General features: G+C 43.1%; 1 protein-coding gene and 1 long non-coding RNA gene across 4 annotated transcripts in view; one reads left to right on the top strand and one right to left on the bottom strand.

Moving 5' to 3' along the window:
- The window catches only part of PDE4C (phosphodiesterase 4C), a 224,205-nt gene that overhangs the window by 83,206 nt on the left and 122,529 nt on the right, over positions 1–18,470 (bottom strand). Inside the window, exons 1-2 of one of the 2 annotated variants that reach the window (XM_075863068.1) lie at positions 3,873–4,044; positions 2,478–2,571 (exon numbers count right to left, since the gene is read on the bottom strand). In XM_075863068.1, coding sequence (XP_075719183.1) covers positions 2,478–2,571; positions 3,873–3,896 — 118 coding nt within the window. In that variant the 5' untranslated portion in view covers positions 3,897–4,044. Of the gene's footprint in view, positions 1–2,477; positions 2,572–3,872; positions 4,045–18,470 lie in introns of those variants that run through there. The other variant, XM_075863060.1, reaches the window with a different exon arrangement.
- Positions 4,293–18,470, top strand: part of LOC142760150 (uncharacterized) — a 352,257-nt gene continuing 338,079 nt past the window's right edge. For both annotated transcript variants that reach the window (XR_012883252.1, XR_012883253.1), the window contains exon 1: positions 4,293–4,405. This is a non-coding gene — a long non-coding RNA (uncharacterized LOC142760150). The remainder of the gene's footprint in view (positions 4,406–18,470) is intronic.

The following is an 18,470-nucleotide window of genomic DNA, read 5'->3' on the forward strand; positions in this document are numbered from 1 at the left end:
CTTGTCAACGCCCGTCACTGTCCAAGGTGCTGAAAGAGCTAAATCTTTCAGCACCCTCGACAGTGAATGCCGAACACAACAGCGAAAAACCTGTAAAAAAAAAAGATAAAGTTCCTACTTACCGAGAACTTCCCGGCCGTTGCCTTGGTGACGCGTCCTTGGTGACGCGTCCTTGGTGACGCGCCTCTCTTGACATCGGGCCCCACCTCCCTGGATGACGCAGCAGTCCAAGTGACCGCTGCAGCCTGTGATTGGCTGCAGCCTGTGCTTGGCCTGTGATTGGCTGGAGCTGTCACTTGAACTGAAGTGTCATCCCGGGAGGTCGGACTGCAGGAAGGAGACAGGAGTAATCGGTAAGTTAGAACTTCGTTTTTTTTTTACAGGTTAATGTATTTTGGGATCGCAAGTCACTGTCCATGGTGCTGAAACAGTTTAACTCTTTCAGCACCATGGACAGTGACTATCTCCTGACGTCGCGTACCGATAATTTTTTTGCCGGGATCGGCCAAAACGAGTTTGGCCGAACCCGGTGAAGTTCGGTACGCTTGTCCGGCTTCGCTCATCGCAAAGACACTCCGTTTGGATGTTCGGAAACAGAAAAGCACGTGGTGCTTTTCGGTTTTCATTCATCCTTTTCACTGCTGTTGCGCGAATCACGCTCGTCCCACGGAAGTGCTTCCGTGTGGTGCGCGTGATTTTCACGCACCCATTGACTTCAATGGGTGCGTGATGCGCGAAATACGCAGAGTTATTGAACCTGTCGCGCATTTTGCGCAGCAGACAAACGCTGCGCAAAAAGCACGGACTGTCTGTACTGCCCCATAGACTTGTATTGGTCCATGCGTGCCGCGTGAAAACCACGCGGCCCGCACGGACCGAATACACGCTCGTGTGAATCCCCCCTTACATGCACCTTTGATCAATATAATATCCTCATCCCAGAGACATAAGTTATGTTTACACATGCATTAAAGAGGCTCTGTCACCACATTATAAGTGTCCTATCTCCTACATAAGGAGATCGGCGCTATAATGTAGGTGACAGCAGTGCTTTTTATTTTAAAAAACGATCTATTTTTACCACTTTATTAGCGTTTTTAGATTTATGCTAATGAGCTGCTTAATGCCCAAGTGGGTGTATTTTTACTTTAGACAAGTGGGCGTTGTACAGAGGAGTGTATGACGCTGACCAATCAGCATCATGCACTTCTCTCCATTAATTTACTCAGCGCATAGGGATCCTGCTAGATCCTTATGTGCTGTCTTATACTTACACATTAACAATACTGAAGTGTTTAGACAGTGAATAGACATTCCACGGGATGTCTATTCACAATCTCTGCACTTCGTTACTGTTTCTATGGTAGTTACAGCAGAGGAAGCGTGATCTCGTTGTAACCTGTCATTTACAGCGAGATCTCGTGAGATCACGCTTCCTCTGCTGTAACTACCACAGACAGAGTAACGAAGTGCAGAGATTGTGAATAGACATACCGTGGAATGTCTATTCACTGTCTAAACACTTCAGTATTGTTAATGTGTTAGTATAAGACAGCACATAAGGATCTAGCTCGGGGATATATAGTTTTCAATTATTTGATCCAGTATTTTCATCTATAAAGCTGCCAGGAGTATCGGAAAGTTCTCCATCATAAAAACTCGTTCAGAAAAATATTTGCATCACTCGGTGTTCTGGGGCAAGCAGGAGTCACGGGCCCAGTCTAGAAGTTCTAGCAGAATTGAAACACTTTTTATATTAAAATACTGAATTAAAAGCTAGAAAACAATATATTTACAAGCCCAGTGTCCCCTCTCTATTTTATCCCTATCAGATAGAGTAGAATACAAGTAGCTTGTGTCATCCAGATCCAGACATGGAACGGCACAAGTGTAGAAGTGAAGCCACAACAGGCTGTTTCCAATACACTTGTTTTAAACCGAAAAGAAAAATCTCGACATAATAATATTATATCAAAATATTTTTATTGTTACTTTATTAAACATCAATAAATACAAAACAAACAAAATTAACCCCCTCCCAAGTATATACTATAGACATATAAAATATAATTAAAAGAATGTGTACCAGGTTCACAAAATACAGTATCAAAAATAGTTATATATAGAGAAATAATTCCTCCCAATAGAGAATCACATCCCAGGTAAGTAATAGCTTATATCATGTGTATGAGTATCAGACTGACAGGTCCCTCCAAACAGTAAAGTAGAGCAACCATGCTTAAGATAATGAAGACCTAATCAGAAACAAGCTATAGGCAGTTAGAAATAGAACACAATACCTGTTTCCAATACACTTGCACTGGTATATCGCAGTACGGAGAAGGTGTGACATTCCGATCGAGTCAGACACGTCAACCAAGTCCCGATGCGAAGGATCAATTTCAGGATCGCAGGACACTTCCTAATACCGTGCTGACAATGTAGGGACATAGCGATAATAAATTCAATAGGCTTACCTAAGAACGTATTGGATATATATTCAGACACTTGGTTTCCGGAGCGACTTGTTTCAGACAAATGCGTAAGTTCTCTATTCAACATCCTCTTAAACTGAAGGAAGACAAAGAGAAGAAATGAATAGATCGTGCATTCATGGTAAGAAATCTTAAGAGAAACTATTTGGAAAGTGTAAAGCAGGCAATGTGTCTGCTGTCCCGGCCATGTAAATACAAGGTACCAGTGCACACTCCATCTTCATCATCCTCATCTTAATAAGAGCTTCTGTTGTATAATATTATGTGGAGAACCCGGCTCATAGCTCTTAGGCCTTGTGCACACAGTGAAGTTGTTACAAATGTTTCTTCAGCCAAAACCATCATTGAGTCTAACAAGAGAGAAGTATAAAAAGTCTTTCAACAACTGCATTGTGTGAATAAGGGCCTGTTCAGATCAGCGTTCGCTTTCAGTCGATGGGTTTCGTCTTAGCTTTCCGTCTGAGGAACCCCTCAATGGAAAGGCAAAGGGAAACCACAGCTTCCGTTTGCGTTACCATTGATTTCAATGGTAATTCTTCCATTGCTAGTGGTTCCGTTTGCTGTTCCGTAACAGTACAATTTTTCGGCGGAATCAACAGCGCAGTCAACTGCGCTATTGATTCCGTCAAAAAAGCGGAAACTTTACGGAGCAGAGACAAACGGAACCACTAGCAATGGAAGAATTACCATTGAAATCAATGGTAATGCATACAGAAGCTATGGTTTCCCTTTGCCTTTCCATTGAGGGGTTCCTCCTATGGAAAGCTCAGACGAAACCCATCGACGGAAAGCGAACGCTGATGTGAACACGCCATATGGCATAGATTTAGGTGGCGTGCCTTCTGCTCCTGACACTTCAGGATGTAATCGATGAACGCCATGATAAGGATGGATACAAAATATAAATAGATGGTGGTAAAGTAATATTTGGAATGTTTCTCGAATAAATGGAGATGACCGCTCCAGTGGTCATGAGTTTACAGGAAGGAAGGTGATGGGTCGTGGTGGGTGCCATGTATTTAATTTCTTAAGAAAAAACAAACATTTGACATTGCTGTTACTTCAATGACATAAATGGAGAAAAACCTGTCGGATAACAATGAGTAGCAGGACACGTCACTGAATGAAGCATGCAGCAGGGAAGAACACTACTGACAGTAATGTCCATTGGTGCAATGAGAAGCATACCCACTACATAGTGTATAACCTGCCATGTACATCTAGGATTGTTAGGAGGTTGCCAGGATGCCCAGTGCAAGCTACTCCGGTGGGGTAACCCTTGCATCTTCTGCTAATGTGAACACTATTCATCCATCATGCACATATATACACACACACACCCTCCCCTCTGCATCTCTACACTTATACACTGCTCACCTTCGCCCACAGAGAGCAGCCCATCCTCCTATACCCAGCACCCACAAGAGTGCTAGGGGATCCCCCATACACAGCGCCCGGAGCTGCTAAACACCCCCCTGGGAGTCCAAGGAGGTGACCGGGGAAGCCCGGGGGACATGCTGAGGTTTGGGAATCCCTGCACCGCTTCCCCAACAACAACACAGCGGACAGCGAGCCAATCCGAGCACAAGAAACAAGCCAATCAGCGACAAGGAGTCGAGGCACACAGAGGAGGTGCGACCAATGGCAAGGCGAGATACCATCCAATCACAAATCCCGCTCACAGAGGGCACGGCTAATGGTTCTGTAGCGAGAGGATATAAGAACCCGGAAATAGGACAGAGGGCGGAACTACCGCAGGCGATGCGACAAATCAGAACACGCTTGGCGTTGGCGGGAATAAAACGGCGCCGAGCTGTACCTGGAGTTCTCTATTTCTAGTCACATGACGTGGAATTCTCACAAGAAGCTGCTGTATCGCATAGCAGTGTGTCATCATGATGATGTGTAAGGTGCGGCAAGTGTCCTAACGTAACACTGCAAATGAGCAGGCAGAGTAGTGTGTTATAATACACTGCCCCTGTACACGTACACACTCTCCTATATTTAGTCGGTGTTGGAATTTTTGTTATTTTTTTAGGCCCTGTAAAACACTAATTTCTGCAACAAAATCTGCCATGTGTGAATTCCCCAATGTGAAGATTACACTGTGAACTCTGATCTCGGACCACCACTGACATACAGAATGACAGGCTCTATAGGGTGCACAAATGCCCATGGCATGGCTCTATTACTGGAAATCTGAAACGTTGTCAATTTGGTCACACGCATAACATTAGGTCTCATTCACACTGCTGTATTTAGGTGGGTAACTTTTCTATGGTATTCATAAGCTGAAACCAGAAGTGGGACCATGAACATCGAAAAGTGCGACTGTTTCCATTGCACGTTTCTCTCTGCAGGTTCCACTCCGGTTTATAAGCCAAATGGCTTCTAAATATTGATGCAATATACTGACCAAGACTATAATCTGCAGGACCCACAGAGTTTTGTGGGGTTAGCCGCCGATCTAATGTGTGGGGGCAGTTCGGGCATGTTGGGTTTCTACATATTTGATCCTTTTTTGCCAGGGAGATCTGCGACTGTCGGCTGAATTCTCCTATCTAATGTGTATGGCTTATAAGCAGAAGATGACGCAAATCTGCTTCGATTGTTGTCAGATCTTCAGTAGCGGGAATCTCTAAACCGTACCAAAGGAGGCACTTCAGTAGCCCAGGATAAATACTTCTATTTAGCAAAAAGGTCGTGCGAACACAAACTAATTTATTTTATTTTTTCAATTTTAAATGAAATTTTAATGGTATGCTCGAAGGAAAAAATTAGTGTATAAAAAAAATATTTTATCCATGGACTGCTGTTATTCTGTTCCTCAATTATTATATTATTATTTTTTTCCTGGGTCAGATAGCAGAGGTACTGATGTTTAATTTATTTCCCAAAATCAGGAGCCAATATATGCTCCTATCTATTCAATAGCAGGTATTGGTGCGTTCCTCCTATTTTTCAGCTAGCCGATGTTTGGAGGCATTTCTCCTGTATTGTCCCTCTAAGGCCTAGTTCGCATGGGGTTTTTGACATGGAAACCGTGCCAAACAAAAAAATTCCTCCTGCAAAAACTGCTCCAGAGGTTTTTTGCACAGTGGTTTGACAAAAACTCGTCAAAACACTCGTCGAGGCGTTTTTTTTTCCTCTTTCTGACTGATTGAAATGGGGTTTTGGAGGCGGAAACCGCCTCAAGATGGGTCGTGTCGCTTCTTTTTACCGCGACGCGTTTTTTTTTACTCGCGGTAAAAAAACTCGTCCAACTCCCATTGAAATTAATGGGAGGCATTTTCGGGCGGTTTTTGAGGAGTTTTGCGGCGCGGTTTCCGCATCAAAAAACTCAGTGTGAACACGGCCTAATATTTTTGATACCAATATTTTCAATAGCCGGGTAATTCAAACACTAATATTTCTCAAATTTGCTGAGCACCATGAACTGCGCTCCCTGCTCATGTCCTCTGCATGTTATATATTGTTAAGACCAGCAGTCTACATTGTGATTTCAAATATGGCCATTTCTTCATTCAGCCGCCTGCTTCACCATGCTAAGTGGCGTCTCCGGGGGAGAACGGCTGTTTAGAATGGCGCCCATGGGTGGTTTGTCGTCTTATAAATCTCCCTCTATTCTTTGCCTGATTAGCATTGGCCAGAGTAATAGTATATCACCATTCTGAATGCTTAAAGAGGCTCTGTCACCAGATTTTGCATCCCCTATCTGCTATTGCAGCAGATCGGCGCTGCAATGTAGATAAGAGTAACGTTTTTATTTTTAAAAAACGAGCATTTTTGGCCAAGTTATGACCATTTTTGTATTTATGCAAATGAGGCTTGCTAAAGTCCAACTGGGCGTGTTTAAAGTAAAAGTACAAGTGGGCGTGTATTATGTGCGTACATCGGGGCGTGTTTACTTCTTTTACTAGCTGGGCGTTCTGACGAGAAGTATCATCCACTTCTCTTCAGAACGCCCAGCTTCTGGCAGTGCAGACACAGCCGTGTTCTCGAGAGATCACGCTGTGACGTCACTCACTTCCTGCCCCAGGTCCTGCATCGTGTCGGACGAGCAAGGACACATCGGCACCAGAGGCTACAGTCAATTCTGCAGCAGCATCGGCGTTTGCAGGTAAGTCGATGTAGCTACTTACCTGCAAACGCTGATGCTGCTGCAGAATCAACTGTAGCCTCTGGGGCCGATGTGGCCGACACGATGCAGGACCTGGGGCAGGAAGTGAGTGACGTCACAGCGTGATCTCTCGAGAACACGGCTGTGTCTGAACTGCCAGAAGCTGGGCGTTCTGAAGAGAAGTGGATGATACTTCTCATCAGAACGCCCAGCTAGTAAAAGAAGTAAAAACGCCCCGATGTACGCACATAATACACGCCCAGTTGTACTTTTGCAAGCCTCATTTGCATAAATACAAAAATGGTCATAACTTGGCCAAAAATGCTCGTTTTTTAAAAATAAAAACGTTACTGTAATCTACATTGCAGCGCCTATCTGCTGCAATAGCAGATAGGGGTTGCAAAATCTGGTGACAGAGCCTCTTTAAAGAGACTGTCACCACATTATAAGTGCCCTGTCTCCTACATAAGGAGATGGGCGCTGTAATGTAGGTGACAGCAGTGCTTTTTATTTAATAAAACAATCTCTTTTCACCACTTTATTAGCGATTTTAGATTTATGCTAATGAGTTACTTAATGCCCAACTGGGCGTATTTTTACTTTAGACCAAGTGGGCGTTGTACAGGGGAGTTTATGATGCTGACCAGTCATTTACTCAGCGCATAGGGATCCTGCTAGATCCTTATGTGCTGTCTTAGGGTATGTTCACACGTACACGTCCGATACGCCTGAAATTACGGAGCTGTTTTCAGGAGAAAACAGCTCCGGAATTTCAGACGTAAAGGCAAGTGCAGGCGTTCTTCGCAGCGTCCATTACGGACGTAATTGGAGCTGTTTTTCTATGGAGTCAATGGAAAACTGCTCCAATTACGTCCCAAGAAGTGACAGGCACTTCTTTGACGCGGGCGTCTTTTTTACGCTCCGTCTTTTGACAGCGGCACGTAAAAAAAATGACCGTCGGCAAAGAACATCGTAAAGCCCATTCAAATGAATGGGCAGATGTTTGCTGGCGCATTGGAGCCGTATTTTCGGACGTAATTCGAGGTTAAAACGCCCGAATTACGTCCGTAAATAGGGTGTGTGAACCCAGCCTTATACTTACACATTAACAATAGTGAAGTGTTTAGACAGTGAATAGACATTCCACGGGATGTCTATTCACAATCTCTGCACTTCGTTACTCTGTGGTAGTTAAAGCAGAGGAATCGTGATCTCGTTGTAACCTGTCATTTACCGCGTAATCTCGCGAGATTACGCTTCCTCTGCTCTAACTACCACAGACAGAGTAACGAAGTGCAGAGATTGTGAATAGACATCCCGTGGAATGTCTACTCACAGTCTAAACACTTCAGTATCGTTAATGTGTTAGTATAAGACAGCACATTGCGATCTAAAAGGATCCCTATGCGCTGTCTAAATGAATGGAGAGGAGTGCATGACGCTGATTGGTCAGCGTCATACACTCCTCTGTACAACGCCCACTTGGTCTAAAGTAAAAACACGCCCGCTTGGGCATTAAGCAACTCATTAGCATAAATCTAAAATCGCTAATAAAGTGGTGAAAACAGATCGTTTTATTAAATAAAAAGCACTGCTGTCACTTACATTACAGCGCCCATCTCCTTATGTAGGAGACAGGGCACTTATAATGTGGTGACAGAGCCTCTTTAAGTTGAAGATGTAACTTCATTTGTAATTGGCGGCTGCCCCTTGGCGTAACAGATGTAGCGGTATGTCAGTTACAGGACACACCGCTATGTAAATGGGGCTGGAAACTAGCAGCGTGTCACTTGGTTACCGGACGCGTTGCTAGATACAGGGAGCACCAACTATGTATCTAAAAGGTAGCGGCATGTCAGTTACAGGACGCATTGCTATGTAGAGGAAGGGATTGGTATCACGACACTTGATAACCGAGACATGCTGCTATTAGTGAGTGATTATGCAGTATATCTATATTAACTGGCAGTCTCAACATCCAACTTGGTAAGGCTTCGTTCACATCTGCGTCAGGCCTCTATTCCGACAGAATAGAGTCCTGACTGACACAAACGGAAACCGTATGTCTAGTCGACTACGCTATTGATTCCGTCAAAACGACAGAACCCTTGCACAACGGAGACAAACGGAAACCATTGGCACCGGAACCATTGACAATGGAGCCCTGTCGCAGATGTGAACAAAGCCTAACCCACTTGAAAGGGGAAGTCTAAGCTGTCTATTTAGTTTGTATAGTGTTTATTTTTATAGCCATTGGCGCTTAACCCTTTAATGGCTAGCCTATTTTGGCCCTTAATCACAAAATTTTTTTTTCTTCATCGTCTGATTCAAAGAGCCATAACTTTTTTTTTTTTCCTTCAATATAGCTGTATGAGGGCTTGTTTTTTGCGGGATGAGTTGCCATTTTCAATGGCACCATTTGGTATTTGGTACACGTAATTTATTGATCAACTTTTATGAACTTTTTTTTGGGGGTGTATGGAAAAAAAACTGCAATTATGCCATTATTTTCTGCGTTTTAAATTTACGCCACTCAGAGTGCGGCGTAAATAACGTATTAACTTTACTTTATAGATTGATAAGATTACGGCACTAATAAAAATTTATATTTTTTGTTTAATACCTCAGGGAGAAAACAGCAATTCCGTAGTATTTTGCGCGTTTGTGTTTTTTTTTTCTTTAAGCGTTCACTGTGCAGTTTAAATAATGTGTAGTTTTATTGTTTGGGTCGTTATTATTGTGGCAATCCATATGTGGTTTTGAAATAAAACTTTTTATGGATTTTTGAGCAGGTTGTTGTTTTTTTATTTTATTTTTTTACTTGAGGCTCTGTCCCCACATTATATGTGCCCTACCTTCTACATAACGTGATCGGCGCTGTAATATAGATTACAGCAGTTTTTTATTTAGAAAAACAATAATTTTTGACGGAATTATGACCTATATTCGCTTTATGCAAATGACTTTCTTAATGGGCGTGTTTTACTATATGACCAAGTGGGCGTTGTACAGGGGAGTGTATGACGCTGACCAATCAGTGACCAATCAGCGTCATACACTTCTCCCCATTCATTTACACAGCACATGGTGATCTAGCTAGATCACTATGTGCAGCCACATACACACACATTAACGTTACTCAAGTGTCCTGACAATGAATAGACATTCCCTCCAGCCAGGACGTGATGTCTATTCAGAATCCTGGCACTTTGGAAACGTTTGTGTGAGATTTACAGCAAGGCAAGTGTAATTTCGCAAGATTACGCTGTAAACTGTCATTTAAAACGTGATTACGCTTGCCTTGCTGTAAATCTCACACAAATGTTACCGAAGTCCATTAGACCATTAGGGAAGTAAATATTTTTACCATATCCACCATTTTTATGCATATTTTCCAACTCCAAGCTGTATAAACTTGACTGTTTACTGGATTGAAGCATATCAGGTGATGTGTAATGAGGAAGGGTGCGGCCTAAGGAGATAAAGACCCTATATCAAGGTGTGCAGAATTATTAGGCAGCTGGTTTTCCTCTGGCAAAATGGGTAAAAAAAAAAAAGAGATTTAACGGACTCTGAAAAGTCTAAATTTTTCATGTCTCTCAGAGGGATGCAGCACTCTTGAAATTGCTAAGCGGGATCACAGAACCATCAAATGTTTTGTTGCAAATTGTCAAAAGGGTTGCAAAAAACGTGTTGAGAAAAAACCAAAATGCAAATTAACTGCCAAAGATTTTAGAAGAATGAAACGTGAAGCGACCAGGAAACCAATATCCTCCAGTGCTGTCATATTCCTGGAATGCAACCTCCCTGGAGTGCCCAGAAGTACAAGGTGTTCAGTGCTCAGAGAGATGGCCAATGTAAGGAACCCGACCACCACTGAACAAGATACAAGTTGAAACGTCGAGACTGGGCCAAGAAATATCTGAAGACAGATTTTTCAAAGATTTTATGGACTGATGAGATGAGAGCGACTCTTGACGGGACCAGATGGATGGGCCCGTGACTGGATCAGGAAACGGCACCGAGCTCTATTTAGACTCAAACGCCATCAAGGTGGGGTACTGCTATAGGCTGGTATTAACCCCTTCCCGCTCAGCTCAGTACTATTACGTTGTACTGAGCGCATCGTTCGCGCTCAGCTCAGTAATATTACTGACCTGAGATAGCACGAAGCCATCTTTCCCCGACGCGTGTTTGAGCTGTGATAGCCTGCTGTCAGAAACAGCAGGTATCACAGCTCAGTGTGCAGGGACCGATCGCGGAGGTCCTCGCCGATTAACCCCTTAGAAGCCGCGTTCAATAGCGATCGCGGCTTCTTAGGGGTTAAACCACCATTGACGGCCCACTACATGATAGCGGGCGGCGATGGCTACTACGGCAACCAGACACCTAACAATGGCGTCCGGCTATGCCATCTACGGAAGCCTAGTGGGTCCTGACTAAGTCAGGACCCACTATGCTTGCTGTCAGTGAGTAGCTGACAGCTCTAATACACTGCACTACGCATGTAGTGCAGTGTATTAGACTAGCGATCAGGGCCTCCAGCCCTCAAGTCCCCTAGTGGGACAAAGTAATAAAGTAAAAAAAAAGTTGTGTGAAAATAAAAGTAAAAATCCCCCTTTTTCCCTCATCAGTCCTTTACTATTAATAAAAATAAATAAACAAACTATACGTAATTGGTATCGCCGCGTCCGTACTGGCCTGAACTACAAAATTATGTCGTTATTTATCCCACGCGGTGAACGCCATAAAATAAATTAATAATAAACCATACCAGAATCACAATTGTTTGGTCACTTCACCTCCCAAAAAATGGAATAAAAAGACCTAAAAATGGTTCTGATCGAAATTACAGTTCGTTACGCAAAAAATAAGTCCTCGCACGGCTTTCTTGATGGAAAAATAAAAACGTTCTGGCTCTTAGAATATGGTAACACAAAAAGTGAATGATTTTTTAAAAAAGTATTTTATTATGCAAACACCGTAAGACATAAACTATAAACATAAGGTATCGCCGTAGTCGTATCGCCACGCAGAATAAAGTGAATATGTAATTTATAGCGCACGGTGCACGCAGTAAAAAAAATAGAAGAAAAAAACAATAGTAGAATTGCTGTTTTTCAGTCACCTTGCCTCTTAAAAATAGAATAAAAACTGATCAAAAAGCCACATGCACCCCATGAAAACTACAATGAATTTCTCAAGGGGTCTAGTTTCCAAAATAGGGTCACTTTTGGGGGGTTTCCACTGTTTTGGCACCACAAGACCTCTTCAAACCGGACATAGTGATAATAAATTAAATTAAATTTCACTTTGCTCTAAATTCCTATGAAACACCTAAAAGGTTAATAAACTTTCTATATTCTTTGTGAATACTTTGAGGGGGTCTAGTTTCTAAAATGGGGTGTTTGATGGGGGTGTCTAATATATGGGCCCCTCAAAGCAACTTCATAACCGAGCTGGAACCTAAAAAAAAATAAAATGAGGCAATACTTCGCTTCTTACATTATACTGATAATGAGCAGTGCCCACCCTGAGATGACCCCAGTTTTGACCGTTTGTATAAACGGAGACCCCTATTAGACCATTTCAGTGCCCGGTTTTCCCAAGCATACACCGCCGAGAATTGTATTTCTATTGATGTGTCCCTGGTACATTTTAAAGGGAGGCTTCAATTCCGCCAATACCTGCCAAGTAAGAGGGCAAGGTATGGCGTGAAGATGTATAAGCTGTGCGAGAGTGCATCATGGTATACCTACAAATTTAGGATATATGAAGGGAAGGACACCAGTATTCAGCCCCCAGAATGCCCCCCCCCCCCCTTACAGGGAGAATGCAAAAATTGTGTGGGATTTGGTGCACCCACAAATAGCATTTTTCAGAATTTAAATGCATCTGCTTGTAAAACAGACGGTTATACCACCCAAAATAGTTACTAGTTCACATTTCCCATATGTCTACTTTAGATTGGCATTGTTTTTTGAACATTCTTTTATTTTTCTTGGACGTTACAAGGCTTAGAACATAAACAGCAATTTCTCATATTTTGAAGAAAATTTCAAGCCTTTTTTTTTTTTTTTAAGGTACCTGTTCGGTTCCAAAGTGGCTTTGAGGGGCCTATGTATTAGAAACCCCCGTAAAACACCCCATTTTGAGAACTAGACCCCTCAAAGTATTCAAAACAGCATTTAGGAAGTTTATTTAACCCTTTAGGCATTTCACAGGAATTAAAGTAAAGTGGAGGTGAAATTTGCAAATTACATTTTTCTTGCTGAATTTCAATTGTATTAATTTTTTTTCTGTAACACAGAAGATTTTACCAGAGAAACACTGCTAAATATGTATTGTCCAGATTCTGACGTTTTTAGATATGTCCCACATGTGTCTCTAGTGCGCTCGTGGCCTAAAACACAAGCCCCTGAAGCAAAGAAGCACCTAGTGCATTTTGAGGCCTCTTTTTTTTTTATTAGAATATATTTTAGGCAGCATGCCAGGTTTGTTGAGGTGCCAAAACAGTAGGAATCCCCAAAAAGTGACCCCATTTCGGATACTACACCCCTCAAGGAATTAATTTATGGTTGTTGTTACCATTTTGACCCCACAGTTCTTACATGGCACGTGATAAACTGCCGTTTGGGCCCATGGGAGGGCTCAGAAGAAAAGGAGTGCGATTTGTTCTTTGGAGTCCAGATTTTGCTGGATTAGTTTTCGGGTGCCATGTCGCATTTGCAGAGCCCCAGAAGTATCAAAGCAATGGAAACCCACTAGAAGTGACCCCATTTTGGAAACTACACCCCACAGGGAATTGATTTATGGTTGTTGTTACCATTTTGACCCCACAGTTTTACATGGCACGTATTTGAATTGGGCTGTGAAATTTAAAAAATTAAATTTTTCCCAATAAAATGTCATTTTTCATCAAAATTTCTTATTTTCACAAGGAACAAAATACCTCATTTTGTTGCCCAATTTATCCTGAGTGCGGCAATACCCCATTTGTGGTGATAAACTGCCGTTTGGGCCCATGGGAGGGCTCAGAAGGAAAGGACCACCATTTGGCCTACTGGGCATTTTCCTCATGCAAAGTCATGTATGCAGAAGCCCCTGAGGTACCAGTACAGTTGAAACCTCCGTGAAGTGACCCTGTTTTAAAAACACCCTTAAGGCATTCATCTAGAGGTGTCGTGAGCATTTTGACCAGAGACATACACCCCATAAACTGTAATGTGGGTTCTCACGGGTATGGCAATACCCTACATGTAGCTGTTATCAGCTGCCTGGGAACACAGCAGGGCTCAGAAGGGTAATATGAGGGGGGACAAGCTTTGCAGAGTGCATCAGGGTAAGTAAAACTAGGGTAGATTAAAAATCAAGTGATGTATGATACATTTCAAAACACTCTTTCATACAGAGCCTTAGTTTTTCAGGAAACGTGTCACATTGATATATTGTGTCCTCCCTTATCCCCCTCTTATAGCAGACTTTGCACCTCTTTTGACATTTTCCCTTCTTGCCAGTTTGGGCAACTTCTCCTGGAAAGTGTTGCCCTGGTGCGATGCGTGTGGCCTCGCTTCCAGAAGTACTGGGAGCCCCCCCCCCTTCCTGGTCCCTAAAAATGAGTTCCTTGATAACCACCTCTCTAAATTCCAGGAAAGTTCCCCTCTGGCCTGTACATTGACGTAGGACGTACGCATTGTATAATGCCATCGGTATGATGTGCACGGCCAGCTTCTTATACCACACCGCATGGCGCTGTAGGGCTTCAGGACTTGATCTGACAAGTCCACCCCTCCCATGTACCTATTGTAGTCCAGGATGCAGTCTGGTTTGGGGGTCTCTGTACTGGTACCTCGTACAGGTACATGGGTACTTGTGTGGCCATGTATTTTTGTCAACACAAGGACTTCTCTCTTGTCTTGTACTTGACACACAATATATTGCTGCTAGATTGCGCCCTGCTCTCACCCCTTCTTAGTGTTTGCCCAAGCAGAGTCTTAGGGAGGCCTCTCAGATTTCTTCTAGCAGTGCCGCATGCTGCAGTACTTCTGGAAGCGAGCGGGGCAGTTGAAGAGTGGGACGCTAGTATAAAAATTATCCAGGTAGAGGTGGTAACTCTGGTCCAGCAGTGGGGGCACCAAATACCACACAATTTTTGCATTAACTCCCAGTAAGGGGGGGGGGCATTCTGGGGGCTGAATACTGGTGTACATCCCTTCATATATCCTAAATCTGTAGGTATACCCTGATGCACTCTCGCACAGCTTATACATCTTCACGCCATACCTTGCCCTCTTACCTGGCAGGTACTGGCGGAATTGAAGCCTCCCTTTAAAATGTACCAAGGACACATCAATAAAAATACAATTCTCGGGGTGTATGCTTGGGAAAACCAGGCATTGAAACGGTCTAATAGGGGTCTCCATTTATACAAATGGTCAAAAACTGGGGTCGTCTCGGGGTGGGCACGGCTCATTATCAGTATAATGTAAGAAGCAAAGTATTGCCTCATTTTTTTTATTTTTTAAGGTTACAGTTCAGTTCTGAAGTTGCTTTGAGGGGCCCATATATTAGAAACCCCTATGAAACACCCCATTTTAGAAACTAGACCCCCTCAAAGTATTCACAACAGCATTTAGAAAGTTTATGAACCCTTTAGGTGTTTCACAGGAATTTAGAGCAAAGTAGAGGTGACATTTACATATTTATTTATTTTTGTCAGAAAATCCTTTTTATACCATTTTTTTTTTTAATAACACAAAAGTTTTTCCTTGAGAAACGCAACTTAATATTTATTGCCCAGATTCTGCAGTTTTGAGAAATTTCCCACATGTGGCCCTCGGGCGGTAATGGACTGAAGCACCGGCCTCAGAAGCAAAGGAGCACCTAGTGGATTTTGAGGCCTCCTTTTTATTAGGCACCATGTCCGGTTTGAAGAGGTCTTGTGGTGCCAAAACAGTGGAAACCCCCCAAAAGTGACTCAGTTTTGGAAACTAGACCCCTTGAGGAATCCATTGTAGTTTTCTTGGGGTGCATGCAGCTTTTTGATCAGTTTTTATTCTATTTTTAGGTGGCGTGGTGACTAAAAAACAGCAATTCTACTATTGTTTTTTCATTCTATTTTTTTTACAGCGTTCACCGTGCGCTATAAATGACATTGACTTTATTCTGCGGGGCGATACGATTACGGTGATAGCAGATGTTTATAGTTTTTTTTATGTCTTATGGCGTTTGCACAATAAAATACTTTTTGTAAAAAATCATTCACTTTTTGTGTTACCTTATTCTAAGAGCCAGAACGTTTTTAATTATACATCAATAAATCCGTGCGAGGACTTATTTTTTGCGTAACGAACTGCAATTTCGATCAGGACCATTTTTAAGTACATGCGACTTTTTGATCTCTTTTTATTCCATTTTTTGGGAGGTGAAGTGACCAAACAATTGTGATTGTGGTACGGTTTATTATTATTTTCTTTTACGGCGTTCACCGCGCGGGATAAATAACAAAATAATTTTGTAGTTCAAGCCGTTACGGACGCGGCGATACCAATTATGTATAGTTTATTTGTTTGTTTATAGATTTTTATTAATAATAAAGGACTGATAAGGGAAAAAGGGGGATTTTTACTTTTATAACATTTAAAACTTTTATTTTCTTATATTTACACCTTTTTTTTTTTTTACTTTATTACTTTGTCCCACTAGGGGACTTGAGGGCAGGAGGCCCTGATCGCTATTCTAATACACTGCACTACTTGCGTAGTGCAGTGTATTAGAACTGTCAGCTACTCACTGACAGCAAGCACAGTGGGTCCTGACTTTGTCAGGACCCACTCGGCTTCCATCGATGGCATAGCCGGACGCCATTGTTAGGTGTCGGGTTGCCATAGTCACCATTGCCGGCCGCTATCGTGTAGCAGGCCAGCGATTGTTGCTTAACCCCTAAAAAGCCGCGTTCGGTATTGAATGCGGCTTTTAAGGGGTTAATCAGCGGGGAGACAGCGATCGGTCCCCGCTGTAGGAGCTGCGGCAGCAGCTGTCACAGCTCCTGCATGTGTCGGGAAGACGGCCGAAATGACCGTTACTCCCGCGACGTAATATTCCGTCGCTGAGCGCGAACGGCATGGTTAGCGCGACGGAATATTACGTCGCTGAGCGTTAAGGGGTTAAAGGGCAGATTTACAGTGAAGGATAAGGCTATGTTCACACGGAGTATTTTGCAGCCGTAATTTCTGCCTCAAAATTCAGTTTGGAAGTTTGATGCAGATTTTCCTCTCCCTGCACGCTGATTTTCGCTGCGTTTTTCGCCCGTGGTCATTGAGCGCCGCAGGCATAAAACGTCGCGAAATATGCTTTCTCTGCCTCCCATTGAAGTCAATGGGAGGTCAGAGGCGTAAACGGCTGAAGATAGGGCATGTCCCTTCTTTCTCCCGCGAAGCGGTTTTACCGCTCGCGGGAGAAAACCGCCCCCGCCTCCCATTGAAATCAATGGGAGGAATTTTGGGGCCGTTTTTGAGGAGTTTTGCGGCGCGGTTTCCGCGTCAAAAAACTCTGTGTGATCATATCCTAACAGTACACCTCTCTGAACAGTGCCTGGGAGGCTGTGGTTGCTGCTGCACAAAATATTGATGGTCAACAGATTAACCCCTTAGTGACCAACAGTACGCCTTTTTACGTTCCTCACTAATGGGCTTTAGGCTAATGCGACGCCTTTTAACGTGATCGCATTAGCCTAAAGTAGCGCCGAAATTAAAGATCGGGGCTCCGTTCTCTCAGCTACCGGAGGTAGCTGAGAGTTCGGGGCAACGACCAGAGACCATAACGAGTGGTCTCTGGTCACGTGATCGCCGTGAATCGCTATTTCACGGCGTTCACGCTAAACCGGCGGATAATCGCCATTTCTCTCTCCTCTCATGGAATAACTCCTTAGAGAGGAGAGAGAACGGGTAAATAGTGCGCCCCCCCCCCCCCGTCCGATTCCCCTTCATGTCCGATCCCCCCCCCCCGGTCCGATTCCCCCCGGTCCGATCCCCCCCCCACGGTCCGATTCCCCCCCCCCAAAATGGCGCCCGAGTGCGCTTTGCATAACTTACCTGTGTCGTCATCTGGCACAGCAACAATCAGGGACCGTTGTGACTGGTCCCTGATCAGGTGATCTCTGTGATAAAACCTATCACAGAGATCACTGACAGTTATTTTCAAAACACAGCCAGGACATGGGCTGTGTTTCTCTCTCCTCCCATTGTAGTTGTTCTGAGAGGAGAGAGAAATCAGTCTAAGTCCTGTGCTGTGAAGAAAGAAAAAAAGTGATAAAAAATCATCGTTCTTATACATACATATATATATATATAATATATCAAATCTATATTAGCGTCAGCGCTAGATTAGCGTCAGCGCTAGTTTAGCGTTAGTGCTAGTTTAGCGTTAGTTCTAGTTTAGCGTTAGTGCTAGTTTACCGTTAGTTTAGCGTTACTTTAGGGTTAGGGCTAGTTTAGCGTTCGTGTTTAGGGCCGTTTAGAATTAATTTTACATCTGTTATATAAAAAATATATAAAAAAAATATATATATAAAAAAAAAAAATAATTTGTGTCGTTTTTAGGATTTTAGGTTTACTTTAGGGTTAGGACTTATAGGGCATATATATATATATATATATATATATACATACACATCTATAAATATGTCTCAGCATATGTACAGCGCGGAGCAAGCCTACGCCTTGCTATGTTCTGACACTTCTGAAAGCGAAACAGACACCGCTTCAGAATTTGTTCCAGACAGTGACAGTGACGATTCTAATTCCACCGCTGAACCCCATAGTCCTATGGTGGTGGATACGTCAGTCGCTGTAGAG

This window comes from Rhinoderma darwinii, chromosome 1, assembly GCF_050947455.1.
Source record: "Rhinoderma darwinii isolate aRhiDar2 chromosome 1, aRhiDar2.hap1, whole genome shotgun sequence".
Classification (NCBI taxonomy): Eukaryota; Metazoa; Chordata; class Amphibia; order Anura; family Rhinodermatidae; genus Rhinoderma; species Rhinoderma darwinii.